The sequence below is a fragment of the Mus musculus genome, chromosome 2 (assembly GCF_000001635.26).
Source record: "Mus musculus strain C57BL/6J chromosome 2, GRCm38.p6 C57BL/6J".
In the NCBI taxonomy this organism is placed as follows: domain Eukaryota; kingdom Metazoa; phylum Chordata; class Mammalia; order Rodentia; family Muridae; genus Mus; species Mus musculus.
In genome coordinates this window covers 180,148,642-180,171,388 of record NC_000068.7, presented here as the reverse complement: position 1 = coordinate 180,171,388, position 22,747 = coordinate 180,148,642, and the positions used below count along the sequence as shown (strand labels likewise).

The window sequence follows — 22,747 nt, the reverse complement described above, 5'->3', positions numbered from 1 at the left end:
AACAGCGCCCCGGCCTCCACGACTCGCAGAAAGGGCCCCCGCGGGGCGGCGCTGCAGAGGTCGAGACCAGGGTGATGGGCACCGGACCGTACACCAACGTGCTCGTGGGGTTGAGCTGTGACACGTACCCTGGGACGGATGTCCGCTGTTACCCATCTAGTTCTGAATGGACCTGTCTCTCTCCACACCGCAGGGAGACAGCCTGTCTGATTTGCATTATTGGGTGAGCGAGGTGTCAGGGCCCAAGACATAAAATAGTCACATGGTTTAAAAGGTAGGAGGTAGTCTCTTGACACGAGAGCGAGGAAAGTGTCAGCTTCATGTCACTTTGTGCTAATTTGACATACATTATAGGAAAGTACAAGCGGCTGCTCAGGATGGGGGAGTGGAGGTGGGGTGGAGAAGGTAGCATGGGGTTGCTCAATGCTGTAAGAACAAGTTCACAGAGCACCGCGGATGGGTGGGGTCTAAGGGCTGCTTGTAGCTAGTCAGGTAGGGTGCCACCACCTTCCTGTAGGGCAGAGGTGCTCGCAGAATGTAAAGCCCAAGAGTCCTCACAGTTTCTTTTACACACCACTTCCATTTCTTTGCTTCCTCTATGACAGCTTTAAGGCCCCAGGCCCACCCTCCAGCCCTCTCCAGGGCCAAGCAGTGCTGAATTCTCTGGCATGCTCCACAAGTTACCATCTGTGTATATGTGAAACGTGTGCGGTCTTTTTCTGAAACAAAGGTGAAAAGTAGTTTTTCTCACTTACTACTGTCTGACGCCGACACCAACGTGTTCCAGGCCAGCCTGAGCTGGAGGGAGTCCCGCCTCTAAGATGCATTTCTGTCGCCACTGTGGCTCACTCGCTTTAGTTCCTGCTTGGAATTCTGATGCAGTAAGTTCTACATGCTTGCGTCTGTCATCTTTTTGTTGGACTCTGTCCTGTGTAGTTTCCTTTTTTTAAAAGTGTGTGTCACCCATGTGGCAGTCTAAGCACAACATTCAGTAACTTGCTTCTTTACACTCTGGGTTCCTGTGATCAGACTTGGGTTACCAGACTTGCCTGGCAAACAATGTTACCTGTTGAGTCATCTCGCTGGCCCAGTTTCCAGCTTTACTACAAAAACCTTTGAATTTCGTTAGGTGTGGTGGCTCATGCCTGATAATCCCAGCCCTGAAAAGGCTGAGGCAGGAGAACTGCCAAGTGTTCAAGACCAATTTAAAAGATTTAATTGGGACTGGGGAAATGCTTCCGTGGTTAAAAGCACTGGCAGCTCTTGCAGAGGCCCCCAGGTCTGATTTCCAGCACCCATATGGCAGCTCACAACTGTCTGGAACCTCAGTTCCATGAGACCGGATGCCCTCTTCTGGCCTGTGTGAGCACCAGGCACACACACACATTGTATAGACATGCATGTAGGCAAAACACACATAAAATGTTTTAAGTCATTCTTTAAAGATTTAATTAATTTGGGAGCAGTTTGGAAAATAGAGCTGTCACTTCACTGTTATGTTCATAAACTGAAAGTTTATCTTTGCTTGTTGTCATGCTGGCTATCCAACCCAGGGCCGAAACATTCCTGGTTAATTGCTTCACCCCCACCTGGGTGTGGTGGTGCACACCTTTAATTCCAGCACTCGGAGGCAGAGGCAGGCGGATCTCTTGAGTTGGAGGCTAGCCTGATCTACAGAGTGAGTTCTAGGACAGCCAGGGCTACACAGAGAAACCCTGTCTCGTAAACTCCCCCCAAAAAAGTGCTTCACCCCCAAGTCACATTTCCAGCTCGATTTTGTAATTGGTTTTCATCTTATGTGTATGGGTGTTTTGCCTGAGTGTACATATGTACATGCTGGGTGCCTGCAAAGTCCAGAAGAGGGCTATCTGGGATCCTTAAGACTGAAGTTATAGACACATGTAAGTCACCATGTGGGTGCTGAGAACCTTAATGGGATGATGCAGCCCGGGCTGTTTAAAGCCCACATAAACAAAACTTCTTTGCAGGTGACAATTCTGTGTGGTGCTAGGCAGCCCTCATCATTTCTGAGAATCTTAGTTTCCAGAAGGCAGTGGTGGAGCCTGGTGTCAGAAGCTGACACTATAGCATGAAGCAGCCAAAGAGAAAAAGAAGAAAATCTAACCTGGTTGTGGCCCCAAGCAAATGTTACTTGCCACATATGTCAAAGCTGCTACTAGAGTCACAAAGAACCCACATTTCAAAGCCAGGAGATTGGGCTTCTGCCAGGTCATGAATGTTGAGGGCCTTGGATCCAGTATCTTCTCATGAGCCAGGAAAGCTTACAGTCCTATGGCACCTCCCATGCCTTCCTTAAGTATTCTGTAGCGGGAAGCACACCATCCTAGCTGGGTGCTGAGAAGGCTGTGTTCGTGGCCACTCCATTTGAGTGCTGCATAACGGCACAAAAAAGGCAAAGATGCTGGTCCCCACAGTTACTGCAGTTCACAAATACAGTCCTTGGAATGTCCAAACCTGTAGTAGAACCCAACAGTGGGTAGGCTGCAGTGATTACCTTGGCCCTGACCTGTGTGGACTACATTGTGGATGGTTTCTGTCTTTAGTTTCCATAAGGGAAGTCAGCCACTGGGGAGCTGACTTCGGCAGGTATGGCTTTCTCTCCATTTGTCTTATTAATAGACTTAATTCTTCAGAATAATTTTAGGTTCACCAGAGAACTGAGCAGAAAGTACAGACAGCTCACACTCCCCTGCCCCTGCCTCCCAGGCTGCACCTTCCAGGTGGGTCTATGAGAACCAGTAATGTTTCTCCCAAGTTCATGATCTTAGACATCCACAATATGCACGGGGCTCACTGGGCAGGTGCTACTCTGTTCCTCTAAATGAACACAAATCAGTTTCCAGCAGAAGACCAAGGTCAAAGCAGGGCAGTTTCGGTGTCTAGTAGGGCTATGTGGTAGGACACCTGCCTTCATAAGGGCTTAGTCCTATGCATGAGGGAGGCACCCTCAAGGCCTCCTCACCTGACAGTCCTGCCTCACAATGTTATCACAAAGTTTTGAGTTGTCCCTGGAGACAGTTAAACCAAACCAACACTGTTCACATATATTGTTTGAGACAGTCTCACTACATACCCCAGAATGGCCTCCAAATATTCAGAAGCCCCCTGAAAGCCACTGGGTAGTAAGTATACAGTACACCACACTTAGACTACGGGGCCTGGCATGTTCCCTATTCATATTGACAAACACTCCCATAACAGTGCCACAGCTCACAGCTCACCTGCACCCCAAGCCCTTCTTGCACATTTTTTCCCAAAATATCATGTTGTACTAGTGCACCGTGGCCTATGTAAAGGAACGTCTCTCAATGACAATTAAGTTCCCCCATGTCTTTTTTTTCTGACTTAAAAAAAAAGTTTTTCTTTTTTTTTTTAGTATGTAGGTGTACCATGTGCGAGTCTGCAGCAAACAACAGAGGGTGTCAGATTCCCTGGAATTAAGAGTTATCAGTTCAGTCTGGAGAGATGGCTCAGCAGTTAAGAGCACTGATTGCTCTTTTGAAGGTCTTGAGTTCAAATCCCAGCAACCACATGGTGGCTCACAACCATCATAATGAGATCTGATACCCTTTTCTGGTGTGTGTGAAAATAGCTACAGTGTACTTACATATAATAATGAAGCTTTAAAAAAAAAAGTTACCGGTTTTTGTCAGGTGCTGGGAACCAAATCATTGTCTATCACTCTAGCTTCCCACCCTTTAATGGTGGAATTGTGCCGAGGCTTGCTTGTGGAAGTCAGAGCAAAATGTCTGTAAGTTCAGGAGCTAGGTCTCTTCTTCTGCCATGTAAATACTGGATATAAAACTCGGGTCATTACGCTAGGGGGCCTTACCTGCTGAGCCAGGCCCTTTTATGGCTTGGAATCTCCTTTCCAACACTGATATTCCATGATCTGGATGCATCTCTGTTCACTTACTGAAGTTGTTCTTGGTTTCTTACAAGTACCTGTGTGTAGGTCTGTGTTGGTAAATATGAAAGCCTGTTTGTCAGCTTTGTGGTAGGACTGTATTTGGTTGGGTTTTGTTTTTGGAAACAAGGTCTCAATATGTAATTAGGGCTAGCCTTGAACCCAAGACTTTGTCTTCCCCTCCAAGCTGGGGCTACATGTGTATCACCATGGGCATGGTATGGTTAGTTTTCCTTCTTTCAATAGTCAGGGTCTGTGTAGCCCTGGCTGTCCTGGAACTCAGCAGGCTGGCCTTGAATTCTAGAATAAGGAAGAGGTGCATTTAGTTTTCTAAGTCCCTGAAGCCTGCCTCTGCATGCCCCAGTGGTGCTGAGTGCCCTGCTGTGCCAACCCTCACCATGTGTCGGCAGGTTTCTAATGCTCTACAACCTGAGCACTCCCTAGCTTCACCTGCCACTATGGTTCCTCTTTGGTGAGGTGGCAATGTTTGTGTTTGTTTTTACAGACAGTAAGCATACTATAACCATGTGACTCAGCTAGTATTTCTTAGGCATTTACCTAAGAGAGATGCAAGCTGATATACAGGCGAGGTGTATTGACTCACATGTGATATCCCAGCACTGAGGAGGCTGAGGGTAGTAGTTTCAAGCTACATGAGATGTGACCTCAAAGAAAACCAAGAGGGTCTGGGAAGATAGCTTACTTGTTAAAATGCTTGCAGAGCTAGTACCGGGGAGGGAATTCCTGCAGTTCACTGATCGTCAGCCAGTCCAGCCTAATCATGTGCTTCAGGTCCCAGAGAGACTTTCAGAAAACAGATGGATGCTCATGAGAATGACACCCAAGGCTGAAGTCTGCTCTCTGTACACAAAGTAAGTAGAGCGAAAGAGGTATCCACAGGAAACCTGTGTACAACTATCCAGGGTTCTTTACAAATGCCACAAATTTGAATCAGTCTGGTGAATGGACAAAAGGTGACAGACATCTCAGTGCTTACAGAAAAGCAAAGGAACGAACAGAGAAAAGAACTAGCCCAGGCTCACCCGCACTCAGGCTCCCACAGCCACTGTTGGATAAACTAGTAAAAATGAAAACAGCCAGACAGAAAGGAATTGGGGACAGAATCTGTCAGGTGGGGGTGGTCAGGGCTGGGGAAGCCTGTTTAATAGGGCACCTACATGGCTTCTGCAGTGGGCTTTGGCAGCAAGTGGCCATGCGAGAGTATGAACTTGCTGGAACACATAGGTGACACCATTCAAGAAGAGGCCCTGGCAGGTGTGAGCCTGGGCAGCTCCACCTTCTGGTGCTTGCTGCTTGGGGTCAGAATGGAGGTAAGATGTGTGCTAACAGTGTCCTAACAGTCAGACGCTGCACTGAGGACCTGTGCCAATGGTGCCATCTGCCCTGCACAGCTGGAGCATTGCAAGCACATGTATTCTGGAAGACCATCTGTCCCTCTATCCACAGAGTCATGACACTGGATAAACTTGTGGGCTCCCTCCCAGGCAATCAAGCTGCCCCAGCCCAGCTGTTTTATGGCTTCTCTAGTCCCCAAGGAGAGAGGGTAAGTAGAGCCATGACAACTCAAAAGGCCTAAACACTCCTCCATCCTGACACACCACCTGAGTCCCCTCCCCACTAAGGCAAGCCATTTTAAGAAATAACTCATTTTCTAGGCCAACTCTATAGAATACCTAGTCCAAACATCTACTCCAGTAGGATATGAGAACTTGCCTGTAGCTCTTTCCAGAAAAGTCAGAGCCCTGAGATGATGATAAATTATCCAATGTAAAATAAATGTCAACCACAAGCCATTTCCAAAGAATCTCTACTGAGGCCTGAAAGTTAACATTTATATACTCATAGATATGTGCACAGTCCTCAAAACCAAAACCCAGAAATGATTGATTCTGCTAAATAAATGGTATTGACAGCCACAAAAATAGACATGTCCCTAGTGCATTTTCGTGCCTGACATTTCCATGTGTGGGTGTTGGTAAAGGGCCAGCCACACATAGGCATGAGAAGGATTGCAGTCTTAAGACAGCCTGAGGTCAAGGACCAGGCCAGAATGGCTGGAAATGTCATTGTTCTCTGTAGACGTGCTTTCCCCGACCTCTGACGAGAGCAGCTATCTCTGAGAGAGAGCAGTCTAGAAGGGGATGACTTCCATAGAGCACACCACCAGGAAAATCTTATCCAAGCACATGGAGGCTAGTGAGGACCCAGAAGATATCAGTTCTCCTAAGGTCAGCCAGTTTTGCTGTTGTGGATTTGGGGGTTTTGTTTGTTTAGAGAAGGAGTTTCTCTGACACCTTGGCTGGAACTCACACTGTAGACCAGGCAGAGATCCACCTACCTCTGCCTCTCAAGTGTGTGCCACCACTGCCTGGCAAGGTCAGCTGCTTTAACAGGCTGCAGGTCCCCATGTTTGGTGCTTTAATTATATTAGACATAAGGAAGTCTATGGCTAAGCCAGGCGTGGTGGCACATGCCTTTAATCCCAGCACTCGGGAGGCAGAGGCAGGCGGATTTCTGAGTTCAAGGCCAGCCTGGTCTACAAAGTGAGTTCCAGGACAGCCAGGAGTACACAGAGAAACACTGTCTCGAAAAACCAAAACAAGGGGGCTGGAGAGATGGCTCAGCGGTTAAGAGCACTGACTGCTCTTCCAAAGGTCCTGAGTTCAAATCCCAACAACTACATGGTGGCTCACAACCATCTATAATGAGATCTGGCATCCTCTTCTGGAGTGTCTGAAGACAGCTACAGTGTACTTAAAGCATACAATAAACAAATAAATCTTTAAAAGAAAAAAAAAAGAAAAACGAAAAAAAAAAAGAAAAGAAAAAGGAAGTCTGTGGCTGAGACATGAGGAAACCTTGGCTCTGAGGACTTTCTATGCAACTCCTCCAGGTCCAAGAACTTGAGGCAGGACAGTCCCCATTATGTGAGCTTAGAATTTAATCTGCCTCACACTCCAAGGACCTAGGATGCCAGGTACCCACTGCTTTGAGAGGTGTCTTCACATTTAGTCTATTGAGATGGTAAGAAGGCATAAAACTTGTAACTCCCTTTTAGAGAGAGAACTTTCCATAGAAGCGGAGTCTGGCAGGAACCTTCCTTTAGAGGCTGCCTACAAGGCTGGTTCACTAACAGGGACAGAGGAGGCTCCTAAGCCTTTCTTTTGATCTTCTAGGCTTCAGCTACGAGGACATAGGAAATATAGGACATATCCTCTATGGATGAGTATGGCTCTCCAGGTGTGGCAGCCTCCTAGGAGCTAAGCCTGTACCAGACTTGGAAGTGTGACACTGACCCTTTGACAGACAATGATCATTGTAAGCTCTGGGCAGTCTGAAAGCTGTGAATGCCAGTGGGCGCTGTCCTGCTGGAGCTCAGACTGGACGCACTGACACACACATACGTGGTGTCGCCATTCTTCCTTAGAGCACTGTGCTCCCAGAGCATTGCAGGTTCGCAGCCAAAGGATTTCCCGTGTTTACTCTGCAGGACTGAAGGACTGGATTTTGGAGAGGCAGGTTCATGATGCACATCAGGGCCAGGCCTACCTCTAGCTAAGTCCTGGCAGGAGGATGTGAATGCTCTTGACCCAGCTTCAGAGAACCATCAGAGCAATGAGAAAGACCAGAAACTTAAATCATTTAAAAAGATACATTTTACATAAAACCCTACAGATGTTTATCTTCTCACCTTTAAGTCTCTAATAGATCAGAGTAATGTTCCTTGGACTTGCAGAAACTTGACTCAATTCTAACTTCAATTAGAATAAACACAAAACCAAGGGGAGCTGAATGAGATTCATCTCACTACTGAGGCTCTAAGTTCCTTTTTGTTTTTGAGACATGGGCTCATACACCCTAGGCTAGTCAGTTCGCTTTGTAGCTAAGGATGACTTTAAACTGGTCATCCTCTCTCCTACAACTCAAATGCTGGGATTATAGGCATGCATCACTGTACCTGACTTCAGAATATTATACTTGGAAAAGCCTGTTGTTCTTTTCCTCCCAAGAGGGTATCTCAAGAGACAGGACTACTCTGTAAGCACCAAGGCCCCATGCAAGGCTGTGCTCACATGCAACATACATAGGAGGCTGTCTTTCAGTGCATATCTTCCATGGGAAAGCTCATTATGGAAGCTTTCTAGAACAGTCCAATGTGAGGAGTCAGAGTGGCAACTTCTTCACGTGTTGGTGCAGACAGAGATTGTAGTGAGTAACTCTTCACTGTTAAGTCACTTGCACACAGCTGCCCTTTGCCCTTCCCCCTTATACTTCTGGTTTAGGCAAATGTGCACAGAAACTGCGTGTGGAGGCTGTGTACATGGTGATGGACCCCAAAACACCCAGAGCCTTGCCTTAGGAGATGACACAGAGATACAAATCCACTGGCTTGTTATTTCAGGCAGTCAGAATCACTGGTGAAGAGGTCTGAAGGCTTCTGAAATAGTCATTTTAAGTGTGCCTTAGACTTGTAGTCTTCAACTTGGGGTAATGAGCTGTGTGAACACTGCCATGGTCTGGAACAGCAAATGTCCCCCTCAGACAAACACAGTTACCCTGTTGTCTCAGACACTTCACAACTTCCTCTTGGAAAGATGTCAAAGCCATAACCTTCAGACGTATCTCAGAGCCATCAGAAGGTTTGTTAGAGGCCTCAGTAGATAGAGCAGAGACGCTAGTCCTGGGAGGTCTCCTGGCTGCCACAGAAACACCTGTTTTTAGTTTCCACAGCTATTAAATCAAACCTTCAACCCATGTTGGATTTTCAAAGTGTTTTAATGACAGAGGCAGTTTGGAAGCCTGGACATAGTGATCATACCTTCTCATTTACAAATGCCTGGTGTGACTCACACTATGAATGCACAGGTGTGTACACAGTAGATTATCTTTGATGCAAAGAGCTCCACTGTGAGCCTTGGTGTCACCATTTTTACATAAAGTCCATCATGTGACAGGAATGCAGAGGTGGACACACCTACTTGTGTTAAAACAATTTTAATGACACCAGGTAAGATCTTGCTTCTGACCTTCTATTGCACACAACCGAATGTAACTTGCCTGGACTGAAACATGCACACTGGGGAACCGAACACAAGACTTTGGGGGAGCAGGGAGGGCACACAGGCGAGGTGAGTGAAGAAATGACCTTAGAGACAGGTGTGGTCCACAGTGACAGTGAAGCTATGGAGCGCTGTGGATGAGGCAGGGCCTTCGAGGCTGGAGCGGCCCTGGGGGTTCCTCATCTAAGTCACAGTGTTCCTGCCACTCTGGCTTGGCACGGGGACACTTTGTTTGGACGGTACACAGTGGTGATTATGTGTTTGCTGCACTTTAGCAGATAATTCAAGTAGTTTCAATTTAAATATTTTCTAAAGTCATCTTTACCTTATTCAAGATTGGTAGAAAATACAGAATCTGGAGGCTTGTCACTTCATTCCACAAAGAAGGGGACCCTGGCCACAGGACACTTCCAGGATCCATGCTCCCCTCCTCCTTGGGTCTGAGTTTGAAAGTCTTCCAGAACCCACGCCACAGCCTTGAGTGGAACACACAGGCCCTGCTGGGTCTTCCTTCATTATACATTTTATAACAGAGTGTGCTGCCAGCTCTGCTGGCCTTTTACACTCTGTCATCTAGGAAAGGACTGTGGAGTTCTGAGGCCTCAGTGACTAGAAAGACCCAACTGGAGCTTCATGAAGGGGCTGCAACATAGTGACGCACTGGGCAATCTGAGGCTCTCTGAGGGCCTCTGTCACGTCCGAGGCTATCTCCATGATTTGTGGTGTCTGCCACCATAAAGCTCAGATGCTATTTGAGGATTCCAAGGCTGCTCCTGGGCTCACAGGCCTTAGTATATGTCTGGGCAGTCTGAGAAGTTACGCTCAAAGTAATGGCCGGCGTACAGCCAGTCAGGAGCTCCTGTGTAGGGGTTATTGCCTGGAGAGAACCACCTGCAATGCAAGGGAGGTGGTTAACAGACGGCAGGATCCATCCAGTCAGCCTTCCCACTGGCAGTGTGAGCACTGGAGAGATGCAGCCCGAGGAACCCCATCCCTGACAGTAACTGGCCGGCTAGCTTTCCTGTGGCCGTGCTCACTCACACACTTAACATCACTATCTCCCAACAAACCCCAAGTCCAACACCTGGTCCTCCACAGGATGGACAACAACAGAGGAGAGAGAGGCTGCCCATGAAGTTTGTACCTCACCAGGTTCAGGCTGCACTCCTGCAGCTGCCCTCCACCAAACAGGAGCAACTATGGTCATCAGGGGTCCATTCTGTGGGTCTCCCAAAAAAGTGATAGGCTGGCTTTATACCAAACAGTTTGCCTGTCAGGTACAAGTCCTGAGCTTCATCCCCAGCACCACAAAGAAAAAAGTAGCAGTAATAATCTTTTATGAAAAAAAAAGTCATTTTCACAATGGATCATCTGTTTTTTGTTTTTGTTTGTTTGTTTTTCTGAGACAGGGTTTCTCTGTGTAGCCCTGGCTGTCCTGGAACTCACTCTGTAGACCAGGCTGGCCTCAAACTCCGAAATCTGCCTGTCTCTGCCTCTGCCTCCTGAATGCTAGCATTAAATTCATGTGCCACTACTACCCAGCATGGATTATCTATTTGTAATTATTTATTTCTTGAGACAGTGTCTCATTTTATAGTTCAGACTTGCCTGAAACCCTGCTGGTCTCAAATTCAGATTCTCTTGTCTCAGCTTCCAGAATGCTAGAATTAGAGATGCAAGCCACTACATCTGGCTTATGTTTTTTAAATACTTTAGAAGACCAATAAAAGAAGATTATTTTCAAGTTTTTCTCTAGAACAAAGACATGCACATCAAAGGCACAGTATTAAATCAGAAGCCCATGCATCAATAACTGTCTCAGAGCCTGGCACAATGACAAATTGGTGAAGTGTCTGCCACATACAGAAGGCTCTGGGTCCCATCTTCATCACAGCACAAAAGGGTGGAGAAAAACTTGTTTCAAAATCCCAGACTGGCTGGACAGTAGTGACACACAGGCCTTTAATCCAGGCTGGGTGAGTTGTGTGTGCAAGTGCAGCCAGATCTCTGAGTTTGTGGCCAGCCTGGTCTACAGAGTTGCCAACCATGGCTACACAGAGAAACTCCAAAAACAAAAAGATAAAACAACAAAAACCCAGTCCAATGTCATTGAAGACAGTTGTTAATATGACCTAGAAATAAAGAGCACAAGGAATGGAGTCTAGCAGGCAGTGGCACACACATCCTCTCTCAGCTACTGTAGCAGGCAGTGACACACACATCCTCTCTCTCAGCTACTATGGAGCCTAGGATCAGGAGGTGCTTGAGTTCAAGACTGGACAACAGCGTAACCCATCTTAAAAATAAAAAGCAACAAAAAAACAACCAGCCTGAGCCAGCTGGTGGTGGCCCACATGCCTTTCATCCCAGCACTTGGGAGGCAGAGGCAGGTGGATTTCTGAGTTTGAGGCCAGTAGGTCTACAGAGTGAGTCTAGGATAGCCAGGGCTACACAGAGAAACCCTGTCTTGAAAAAACACCCCCCCACACCAAACCCAACTACCAACCTGATAAGTGAACTGTTTCAAACATCCAAAGATTTTCACAAAAGACTAGAAATGTTTACATGCACTATACAGGTTCATATTGTGCTTATGCCTAATTATTATAGTCCTCTGACTACTGAAGAAAAAGACAACCAATGTAAGAAACCAGAGTCTAAGTAAGGCTAAAGCTCCTGGCAGCTGGTATAGACCCATGAGTCATAGCACACCTTCTGCATGCCCCCCCATATCAGCAGAGGGCCCACTTTAGGGCTACATCTTCATACCCACAGTAGAGGTTTTCCTGGTGCCACAGTGGGCTGGCAGCAGGACCTGGGCTTCAGCCTGGCACCACAGTGCACGGGGGGAGATGATCTGTGTGTATGTATGCATCACCCTACCACAATGCATAAATGTGGAAATAACATCAAAACTCTCACCAACTGTTTAAATGAACAGCTAGACTCAGGCTTAAACTGACCATATTTGAAAAACTATTTTGGGTCAAAAATGCTGTGAAGTAGAACAGCAAGGCCTGGGGGTGAGATGACACGTCTTCTGTGACAGCCAACTCCCAGTAAATGATTTTAAGCAACATATGTGCTAAGCAGACACTCCGGCCTTCATTACATGGTTGAGTCACAGCACTAGGTAGCAGTGGTAGGGTAGGGTTCTTTATGGACCCACAGGTCATTTAGGGAGGAGGGAGTTGGTACTGCCTAAGATGTGATGTGGCCTCTCCATACCCAGGTGTATGAGGCCTCTTGTTCCAGCTCACCTGGTCCGCCACTCTGCGTCCTCTTTGGCACGCTCTTTTCTGGCCTCTCTCTGCTTTTCCTCTAGCCGCTCCTTCTCCTGGCTGGCCAGATCTAGGTACAAGCAAGTAAGCAAGCACTTGAAACTTCTCTCTTGTCAGACATGCCAGACCCACATCCTGACCCCTAGAGGATTTGTCCCACTTTGATGAGAAAGTGTGGGGAGTGAACTCTGGTTTCAGTTGGCCACCTGTTAAGGGTGACTTGTTTCTGCCAGATGTTCGAGGGGCATTTCTCCAGGACAAGCAGATGGGAGGCATCCCAGGAGGGCACAGCATTCCTCCAAGTGTGTTCTGTGATGTGCTGGGCAGTTTAATGGCACTGAAACCCAAGTGGGAAAGCAAGTATCTGGAACAGTGAGCTCACAGACCCCAAGGTAGAAGAATCCCAAATCTGCTGAACCTTCACCTTGCGAGATGATCTGCGGCTTCTGATGAAGGAGAGGGTAGATTTGGAGGGAGGAGCACCGCCTGCCCGGCATGGATCAGGTGAGAGTGGACCTCCAGACGTTCAGGCCTTTCTCCCTATCCTCAGGCACGCCTTTCTTTTTTTGTTGTTGTTTTTGTTTGTTTGTTTTTGTTTTTTCAAGACAGGGTTTCTCTGTGTAGCCCTGACTGTCCTGAAACTCACTTTGTAGACCAGGCTGGCCTCGGAACTCAGAAATCCACCTGCCTCTGCTTCCCGAGTGCTAGGATTAAAGGCGTGTGCCACCACGCCCGGTTTCGTTAATTTTTTTTTAAAGATTTATTTATTTATTTATTATATGTAAGTACACTGTAGCTGTCTTCAGACACTCCAGAAGAGGGAGTCAGATCTCATTATGGGTGGTTGTAAGCCACCATGTGGTTGCTGGGATTTGAACTTCGAACCTTCAGAAGAGCAGTCGGGTGCTCTTAGCCACTGAGCCATCTCACCAGCCCCCTCGTTAATTTTTAAGGTTAACGTTTTACAAAGGACTGGTCTGTGGCTAGCTGGAAGATAAGCTGTTCACCTCCCTTTTGCTGTTCCATAAAGCGCAATCTTTGGAAGGCAGCACACTGTTAGTCTGTCTTGATGAAAGGTCTGAGCATCCTTCTCACAGAGCAGGCCTAAGCTTACCCACACGAGCCTTCTGAGGGCACAGCACTCACCCATGTTTCCGTTCTCCATGCCTCGTATGTCAGGACGGAGGCGGCAGTCTGTGGGTGGCAGAGTCTTCTCCATGCCTGACTCCAACTCATTGAGACTCACAGTGAAGCTGGTAAAGTTGTACATCTGCAGGAGAAGCACAGAAGCACTATTGCACATGGCTGCAGGAAAATGACCCATTGGTGCACTAAACCCATGACAGTCTTGTGTCACCTGCTCAACAGGAGGGTGTCTGCATCCTATTCAGCAAAGACCTTTATCCTGACTCCCAAGGTGGCCTTCTTTCTTACGTCATCTATGAGCATGTGGCTCAAGGGCCACAGGGAATGTAAATGTTCTCTAGTCAGCCCACTTAAGTGACTCCCGGGGTACTGACGTCATTAAAAGGACAGCAGATATTGCTATCATCCCTGACCTGAGGTCCACAGAGGAAAGTGTTAGAGAATCTGTCTGGCTTCCCCACATGGTCCTCAGGTAGCCATAACTCACATCTGACTCTTTTTAGAATCCTGCTTCATTAACACAGCCTCTTGTCCTAGAACCAGCTTGCCCAGTACCCTCAGTAATGGTGGTGCCCACGAATGTGCACTCTTATCTTTCTCAGGCCATTTCCAATACCCCAGATCCACCAAAGAAATAGGCATGAGGGTTTCATGCACACTGAACCAAAAAGGAATGAGAATTCATCCAAAAAGAAATTTCCCCAAACACCACACAGGCTTTATTCTTCTACACGAATCCTGTTCCATGAGTTCACGCCGTCGTGAAAGGTAACAGTGGCACATCGAGAACCCTGGTTGGGTTTCATTTGTTTTGCTTCGTTTTGGTGACTTTAACACAAGCTAGAGTCATCTGGGAAAAGGGACCCTCAGTTAAGAAAATGCCTCCTCTGGGTGGCCTTAGACAAGTCTGTGGGAATGAGCCGGAAAGCAGCGCGCCTCCACTGTCTCTGCTTCAGTGTGTGCCTGGGCTCCCCTTAGTAATGGGCTGTAACCTAGAAGTGTAAGCTTCTCCCCACATTAGTTTTGGTCAATGTTTTATCACAGCAATAAAAGCAAACCAATACAGCAAGGCAACATATTCACAGGTAAGCGGGCCTTTGTTCTTTTTATACTTATTTACTCTGTGTACGTGTGTGGTTGTACATGTGCCATTACGTGTGTGGGTACATGCATGTAGACCAGAGGACAACCTATAAGAGTTGATTCTTTCCTTCTACCATAAGTGTTCCAAAGATCAAACTGAAGTTGTGAGGCTAGGTAGTAAGCACCCTTACCCACTGAAGCCATGTCACTGCCCACTGCCCAACTAAGTTACATCACATGCCCTGAAGTTCCCCACTCCCGCCTTTTGTGAGAACATGGTTTCTGTGTAGCCCTGGCTGGCCTGAAACTCACTTTGTAGACCAGGCTGTCCTCAAACTGAGAGATCCCTTGCCTCTGCCTCCTGAGTGCTAGAACTAAAGGCGTGGGCACCCTTGCCTGGTTTGACTGACTGACTGATTCATTTGTTTGTTTATTCTATTTGCTTGTTTTGAAACAGGAACTCATTATGTAGCTCTGGTTGTCCTGAAACTCACCTTGCAGACTTATAGTTTAATAGGATCCACTTGCCTCTGACTCCCCAGAGATTAAAGGCATGTACCACCACACCTTGGATATTTTTTTATTTTTTAATTATGTGCACGTGTGTGTGTGTGTGTGTGTGTGTGTGCGCGTGCACGCGCGCACACGCGCACACGCGCACAGGAATTTGCAAGTAGCTGCAGGTATGCTCAAAGACCAGTGGTGCTCGGCCTCCCAGGAGCTGGAGTTACAGGCAGCTGTGAACTACTTGACACAGGTGCTTGCTGAGAACTGAAGTTGGGTCCTCGAGAACAGCAACAGTCACGCCTAAGGCTAAGCTGCTGCTCGAGTCCCTGGAGCAATCCTGATAAAATGTGGTCAGGACAGAGCTCTGAAGGCATAACCAAGCACTAGTGAATTCTGCCATGAATTCTACATCAAGATATGAATGCTAGGTGGATTGCCATACCCACTTATTCCCAGGTCCCACACAGGCAGCAGGAGGTAGAAGTTACTCTCAGGCTGGACCACAACATAAGTCTCATGGTAGCTCGAGGGAGTAAGGGCATGCAGGATTACAGGGATGTGATGGAGCCTGCCTGTCTGCTTGTGGAAAGCTGGTTGGCTACATGCAAGAACAAAGTAGAAGAGTTGTGGGCCTGACTGGAAAGGTACAAATAGGAATAGGCTGCAGCAGACAGGCCCAGCCTCAGAGAGGGTAACACAGACCTGAGCAGAGTTGGGGGACTGGCCTCAGAGGGGGTAACACAGACCTGAGCAGAGTTGGGGGACCGGCCTCAGAGGGGGTAACACAGACCTGAGCAGAGTTGGGGGGCCAGCCTCAGAGGGGGTAACAGACCTGAGCAGAGTTGGGGGGCCAGCCTCAGAGGGGTAACAGACCTGAGCAGAGTTGGGGGGCCAGCCTCAGAGGGGTAACAGACCTGAGCAGAGTTGGGGGGCCAGCCTCAGAGGGGTAACAGACCTGAGCAGAGTTGGGGGGCCGGCTGTTGATCCTCCAGAGCAGCTTGCTGCCGGGGATGACTTGCACCGTCTCCTGAGCCACAGGAACGTCGTCTGCCACATCACCAGGCACATCACTGTTAGCTTTCTCGGGGCCATCATCCTGAAACACAGGATACCTCAGTATGACTACTGGCCAGAAGACTGGTCCCCAGAGCACTTATAGACTTGCTCCCAAGCCCCTGTGCAGCGCCACAGCCTTTTCTAACAGAGGAGAAAAAAAATTCAAACTGTCTATGTAGCTTGGCTTTCTGCAGAGCTGTACCAGGCTGGACTACCCTCACAGGCTGAAACAGCAGCAGATACAAACACTGTCCTCCTCCACACATGCTTGGCCATGTGCCTGCCCACCTTCTGGACCCATAACACATCATCTGAGACGAAAGGCCTCCTGGTGCCATCTGTTCTCCTGGGCAAGCTCATGAGCCCATCCCATTTTAACAGGCACAGCTGTTTGATGTGCCTTTAAAGTCGGCTACTGGACACAGCTGTGGAGTGAAAACTCCAGGGACCCAGGATCAAAGGCTGGGCCCTTCTAACTGCCCACAGCAAAGCCAAGGGTGGGCCCTTGTTGCCAGATGATCCAAGAAGCAGTGAGCTTAGTGAGACTGGCACCAGACAGCACTCAGCAGACTCAACATGCTACATGGATCTCTCTCTCTCTGTCTCTCTCTCTCTCTCTCTAGATGGAATCTCACTATGTAGACTGTGGATAGCTGGGAACTTGCTGTATAGATTAGGCTGCCCTGGAACTAACAGATATCCTCCCGTGTTTACATAAGTGTACTATCGTACTTGAAGAAATTTTCCTTTTTTAAAAAAATTAAATTACCACTGGGCAGTGATGGTGAAAGACCCCAAGAGGAGCCCCTCGCTCAGGCCTCAGGACAATAGCGGACACCCAAGAACTCACGACAGACCGAGCTTTATTCGGGGAAAGCCAGAGCTCTGGGGACGACTCATATCCCACACAGGGGTAGAGGAGTCGACCTCGAGGGGAAAGAGTTCCCAGTTTTTATAGGCCCTCAGGGGGGAAAGGAGAAGGGGGAGATTAGGGGATTTCCAGATCTAAACAATGTCTATTCTCAAAAAATGGGTATGGGAGGGATACAAGGAAAGAGTCTAATGAAGGTGCAGCAATGGGCACACACCTGGTCAGAACATTGGCAGACACACAGGTTCAAGGAGTGGCCAGAGCATTGTGCACCTCTATTTTTCTAAATCAGTGAAGCTAGTTCTGCTAACACTGACGTCTATCTTGCCAATTTCAGGGCTTCTGTGTCCTTTTACATTCTGCCAGGATCTTTCAATGGCACACACCTTTAGTCCCAGCATTCTTGGGGCAGAGAGTGGCAGATCTCTTAGTTTCCGGCCAGCCTGGTCTACAGAGTGCATTCCAGGACAGTCAGGACTACACAGAGAAACCCTGTTCCAAAAAACTAACTAAATAAATAACTAAATAAAATTATTATGAAAAGATGTCCAAAATAGTGCATATAAAACATAAAAAAACTAGATACCTGGATGAGTCCAAACATTTCTGTTAAATAAATACTGAACATTTAACATGTCTGCTTTAGAACATCCTGATTTTTTTTAATCTAGAAAGTAAGATACCTCTTTTGAACTATCACTTTTAATTCTAATTTTGCTTAAGAATAACTTATAGTCATCAGTATTCTGAAATTCTTAGAGGAAAGTCTTTGCCAGTACTTCCTGACTGCTGAATATATTACTGAGAACTCAAGAACTGGAAAAACAGAAATGAGATGTTCTTGACTTAAGTAAGCCTCAGCTAACTCAGGCAAAGTGAGAGCTGTATTACAAAGGGCTATGTGGAAGGGCTTGCATTCCACTGGAAGTTCCCAGCAGCTACAACATAAACAGAATAAAGTCAAACACCTCTGCCCAGATAGCAGAACCTAGACAGAAGACAGTCTGGTCTGGACAGACATAGCCCACCCACTACATACACCTCCTGAAGAGAAGCACAGTGCTCCTGGAGGGCGTGGCCACCTTGTGCAGGGTCACTGCAGCTGACACTCACCATCTTGGCCTTCCTGGCCTGGTCACCTCTCTTCTCTTGCTTCTTAAAGGACTCGTATGAAGCAGGATCTATTCCCCACAAGCACTCTGTCCACTTGCCATACATGATAAAGAGCTTCTTCCTGCTGCAGAAAGGAGTTTAAAACACAGTTACCAACAATCACCTGCAGAGCAGTACTGAGTGCAGGAAGGAACTCTGTGTTTCAGACCCTCATTCTCGCTGCTGGAGAAAAGGTATGCCCATCCCCGGTGCCAGACGGAAAGTGAAGGCACAGAAGCCTGGGAGTCCCTGGGGCCTTAGAAAACAGGGGCAAAAGCACAAACATAATGAAATGAAATGTGCTGCTAGTATCTGTGCAGAGCCTGGGCCAGCGTCCGGCCTTTGCCACTGAGCCTCCCCCACAGCCTGTTGCTTTTAAGCACTGCACTAGGTTTTCATGTACCCTGAGGCTTATAGACCTTTTTCTATCAAATCTCTCCATAATGCCTCCCAAGGTCACATGATGACTTGCTTGCTCTTTGGTTATCAATGCTCTCTTCATCTAATCACATTCCTGGAAAACTCCACAGCAGTTAGACTCTGCCTCATATTAAGGTGAACAGAGTCCATGCAGGACAGCCTTTCTCCTTTTGCCTCTCTCTGTCTGGGAAGAGCACAAACTGGCTACATGCTTCTTGGGAAGTGCCCTGACAGGACAGTGCTACTCAGGACACGTAGATATGGCAGGCACTTGTAGAGTTGGTTACAGGAACTCAGGAGCTCAGCCCAGATCCTTAAGTAACTCTTTACCTCCATGGAAAAAGTTGGCTTGGGGCTGGAGAGAAGATTCAGTGAGAGCTTCTTGCAGAAGCTCCAGGCCCCAAATTCAGATCCCCAGAGCAATACCCGTACTGGGGGGCAAAGACAGAGCCAGAGCCAGCCAGCCAGCCAAGCAGCCAGCCAAGCAGCCAGCCAGCCAGCCAGCCAGCCAGCCAAGCAGCCAGGCCAAATCAGTGATCTCTAGGTTCAAAGAGCAAACAAAAGACAAATGATAGACAAAGACAGCCAACACTGACCTCAGCTTCCACACGAATGTTCATAAACATGTTCACAACACACACACACAAACATGTACACACTTATACATCACACACACAAACAAAACAAGAAGAAAAGGAAAAAGCAAAGTGTGCTTGGATTCAGGGTACAGAACCCAAAGTGAAGCCTCGTCCATCAGCTGGAAACCATCAGCTACTTCAACCACGGGCAGGCAGGCTCCAAAGATGCCTTGGTCACCATTCTGACCACATTAGGACCTGTGTCCTTTACAGAATACATGTGATGTCCTGACATTTCTCATCAACCTAAAGTCTGACATTAATATACAGATTGTTTAAATAGATGAGTTTCTAGTTTCCTAGAGATAAGCAGAGAGAACAAAAGTATTGTTTTGAAGTTAAAACTAGATGTCAATAGCTTGAAAGACTCTCTTGGCCTTATACTACTGAACCATGGTTAGTTATAAATAAAAATTTGAGATCCAGAATATAATTTTACTAATGGGAGAAAAATCCAGAAAATACACTACTGGCCATTTTCTACACAAAAATCTCCGTAAAGCCCTGGCTTAGAGTGGAATAATGCAGACCCATGAACATTGGATGTCCACATTCTTTACTGATATGCAAAGTTGGTACCCATAGGGAGGCGACTCCTGGGTGAATGCTAACATCTCAGTTCTGTTTGTAAGATTGTAGCACTAGAGCTGGGCAGGTGATCCAGGCTATAACCCAGCATTTAGGAGGTGGATGCAGGACTGTGAGATTGATGCCAGCCTGCACTGCATAGCAAGGCCAGCTCAGAAACAAAATAAATGGAAAAGAAAAAAGCCACATTATCCCTGAGTAAAAATGTCTTTTTTTTTTTTTTTTTTTTGGTTTTTCAAGACAGGGTTTCTCTGTATAGCCCTGGCTGTCCTGGAACTTTGTAGGCCAGGCTGGCCTCAAACGCAGAAATCCGTCTGCCTCTGCCTCCCGAGTGCTGGGATTAAAAATGTCTATTTTTTAAGGTCACTTCTCTTCTTCCTCCAGAGGGAACAAACTCTACTCTCCTATCACCTGAGGTCACACTCAATACTCATCCTTTTCACCCCGAACAGACACCACTGTCTAAGCACATGGAGGTACAGCACCGGACACTGTAGACACACAGCCAGCGGGCATCAATGAGTAGACCTACTTTTTGTCTTGAATGTACCCTTCTACTCTGTGAAGTTCCTTCCCAAACAATCCACAAGGCTTGAAGTGAAGTATACACTTATCTCCAGTTCTGTGGAAACAAACACAGCATTAGTTATAATGTGAAATGTCTAGAGAACCAATCAGGCTTCCCAACAGGGGAAAGAGAAGGACTTGGTCACCTAGGAAAGGGGTCCATGAGTGATGGAGAGCAGCACAAGGGGGCTTTGCTCAGTGACAGGAAGGCTCTGCAACTGACCTGTGGTGACTGTTTGCACAACTGGGTAATTCACTAAAATATCACTTCAGTGTCCATCTAGATAATGGTTGAATTTTTTTGATTTATAAATTATATTATTACTAAGGTGTCTACAGCAAAGCCAGCAAGTCATGAGCTTCAGCTGTAGCCTAGGCCCTAATGTTCCGGCATGGCCACCATGTTTCCACCTAGCACTGACACTCACACATAAGCGTGATCACCATGTTTCCACCTAGCACTGACACTTCTTTGGTGCACTTTACATTTGCAGAGAAATTAACAATGGTAATGAAAAAGACAATCAATCAACATGGAGCATTTCTGATTGTCTCCACACTAGACAGAACTAAATCTAGTCAGACACAATGCCTAGGGGCCCCACTACAGGAAGGACTCAAGCTGAGGGACAGGAATGCAGGGCTGGAAGTCTAGACAGGAGGAGTGCAGACAGACAGCTCTCTTCACATCTGTCAGCTCACCTGGCCTGTCTTCCCATAGACAGCCTGGCCTGTCATCTATGGCTCAGAATCACCATCCCGCATACACAGATGGGCCTGTTACCTGTGATTTACAATCTCCACTATCCCATACTGCTCTATCCATAGCTGCCCAAGGATGACATTGTGTACACAGCAGGTAGGGTTGGTCCAGGTATAGGCTTCATTATGTCTGTGAAAACACACCAACAAAAAAGTCAGGGAAATGAAGCTCAGAACGTGGGTGACCCAGAAGGCCACGACCAGGCAAAACCAAACCATAAATGCCTGGGAGCAAGACAGTGCTTTGAAGTCTTTCCAGTGCAGGCGATTTAGTGTGCATCTGAAATTTATTTCTCCTTTCCTTTGTAGCATCAACAAAGCTTTCTACCTAAATGCCAAGACAAGTTAATAAGCAATAAAAGAAGACTAAAACAAAAGAGAGGCAGCTCTCCTGGGAAGCGGCCAAGAGGAAAGGTGCTCTAGAAAATCAGTCCTGAGCCCCAGCCTAGCTGTGGGAAGTGCAGGAGAGCGCTGCTGCTGACAACATAAGCAACACTACCCATCCTTTGAAATGACCTTGCCTCAAGGAAAACCTCCCAGGGTAAACGCAGCAGACCTAGACCTGCGCCTATAGGAGGCTGCCTCAGAGAAACCTGAATAAGAGCAGAAACATCTGACAGAGGATGGCTAAGGAAAAATACCTTAGCCCTCTCTCAAGCGGCCCAAGAAGAACCCAAACATGCTTCTTGAACACATTTGCAGCTTTCCAATTCTGCCCATCTCAACTCCCAAAGCAGAGACTATCAGGACACAGGTCAAGCACTGGGGTGTCTACCACAGGAGCTTCCCTCATGAGCCCGCTTTGTGTCCCTGGCAAGCTGTGCAGGGACAGCCCCTAGGGTCTTAGTGTTTGTCGGGTTCTTGAGACAGGGTCTCACTATCTAGTTTGATTAACCTAGAGCTTACTATGTAGACCAGGCTTGGCCTCAAACTCAAGAGAGATCTACCTGCCTTGGTCTCCCTGAGTGCTGGACTTGAAGATGTGTTCAACTACACCCAGCCTGTCCCTAGGCTCCTAAAATGGTCTGGCAACTGGCCAGTAGAGATAAAAATCTACAGAGACTCCCTCACAACAGGCTCATACTGAAGAACCACAGCAACAACTGAAGCCCTGGGCTCTGCAGGGTGCACTGGGCTTCAAGCTCTAGCATATGCTGAAGACTTGCTACTGACAGTTTCTCCGACGGCAGCTGGGCTGGACAGCCTCTAAGAGGGACCGCTAGTGGTCCTCACCTGCAGGCACTCAGCTTTGTATGTACAAACACACATGCCTGAGTGAGCATCAGCAAGCAGGTATATGTGGCCTAAGGAAGCAGAGTATCCAACTCTGAACAGCCCCGGAGAGGGAGTCTATGGCCAAGAGTGAAGTTCTTGCTGACCTGGAGCTAGCCTATCTTAGGCATGGCCTAGAAATAAAGTGCTAAGCTAAGCTGTTGGGTCTGGGGTTGTCATAAAGCAGTAACTGATGGTTAAGGTGAGCGGCTCCGATCAGTGCGTGGGAGGAGATGTGACTCATCCACCTCAGTGGACACAGGAACTCTCCCCACCAGGAAGCCTAGCAGAAGTGCCGCTGGCAGAAAGGCTCTCAGCCCACACAAGGTCGGGATCTCCCCAGAAGGAAGCCCTCTGAGAAGTGGAAGCCATAACGTCCTCACAGTCAGTGCAGG

At 47.5% G+C, this 22,747-nt stretch overlaps 1 protein-coding gene and 1 long non-coding RNA gene across 5 annotated transcripts in view; one reads left to right on the top strand and one right to left on the bottom strand.

Moving 5' to 3' along the window:
• The first annotated feature begins 138 nt into the window (after positions 1-138).
• Gm29886 lies at positions 139-21,986 on the top strand. 2 transcript variants are annotated; one of them, XR_867152.3, is made up of 4 exons: positions 139-223; positions 606-881; positions 5,396-5,492; positions 21,390-21,986. It is a non-coding gene; the product is annotated as a predicted gene, 29886 (long non-coding RNA). The 2 variants fall into 2 exon arrangements; XR_375430.4 differs by lacking the exon at positions 21,390-21,986 and having other exon boundaries at positions 5,396-8,704.
• Osbpl2 (oxysterol binding protein-like 2) overlaps positions 8,707-22,747 on the bottom strand; it is a 46,365-nt gene continuing 32,324 nt past the window's right edge. For all 3 annotated transcript variants that reach the window (XM_030250794.1, NM_144500.4, XM_017317993.2), the window contains exons 8-14: positions 21,103-21,210; positions 20,284-20,373; positions 18,067-18,190; positions 15,982-16,122; positions 13,437-13,560; positions 12,270-12,360; positions 8,707-9,900 (exon numbers count right to left, since the gene is read on the bottom strand). In XM_030250794.1, coding sequence (XP_030106654.1) covers positions 9,798-9,900; positions 12,270-12,360; positions 13,437-13,560; positions 15,982-16,122; positions 18,067-18,190; positions 20,284-20,373; positions 21,103-21,210 — 781 coding nt within the window. In that variant the 3' untranslated portion in view covers positions 8,707-9,797. The remainder of the gene's footprint in view (positions 9,901-12,269; positions 12,361-13,436; positions 13,561-15,981; positions 16,123-18,066; positions 18,191-20,283; positions 20,374-21,102; positions 21,211-22,747) is intronic.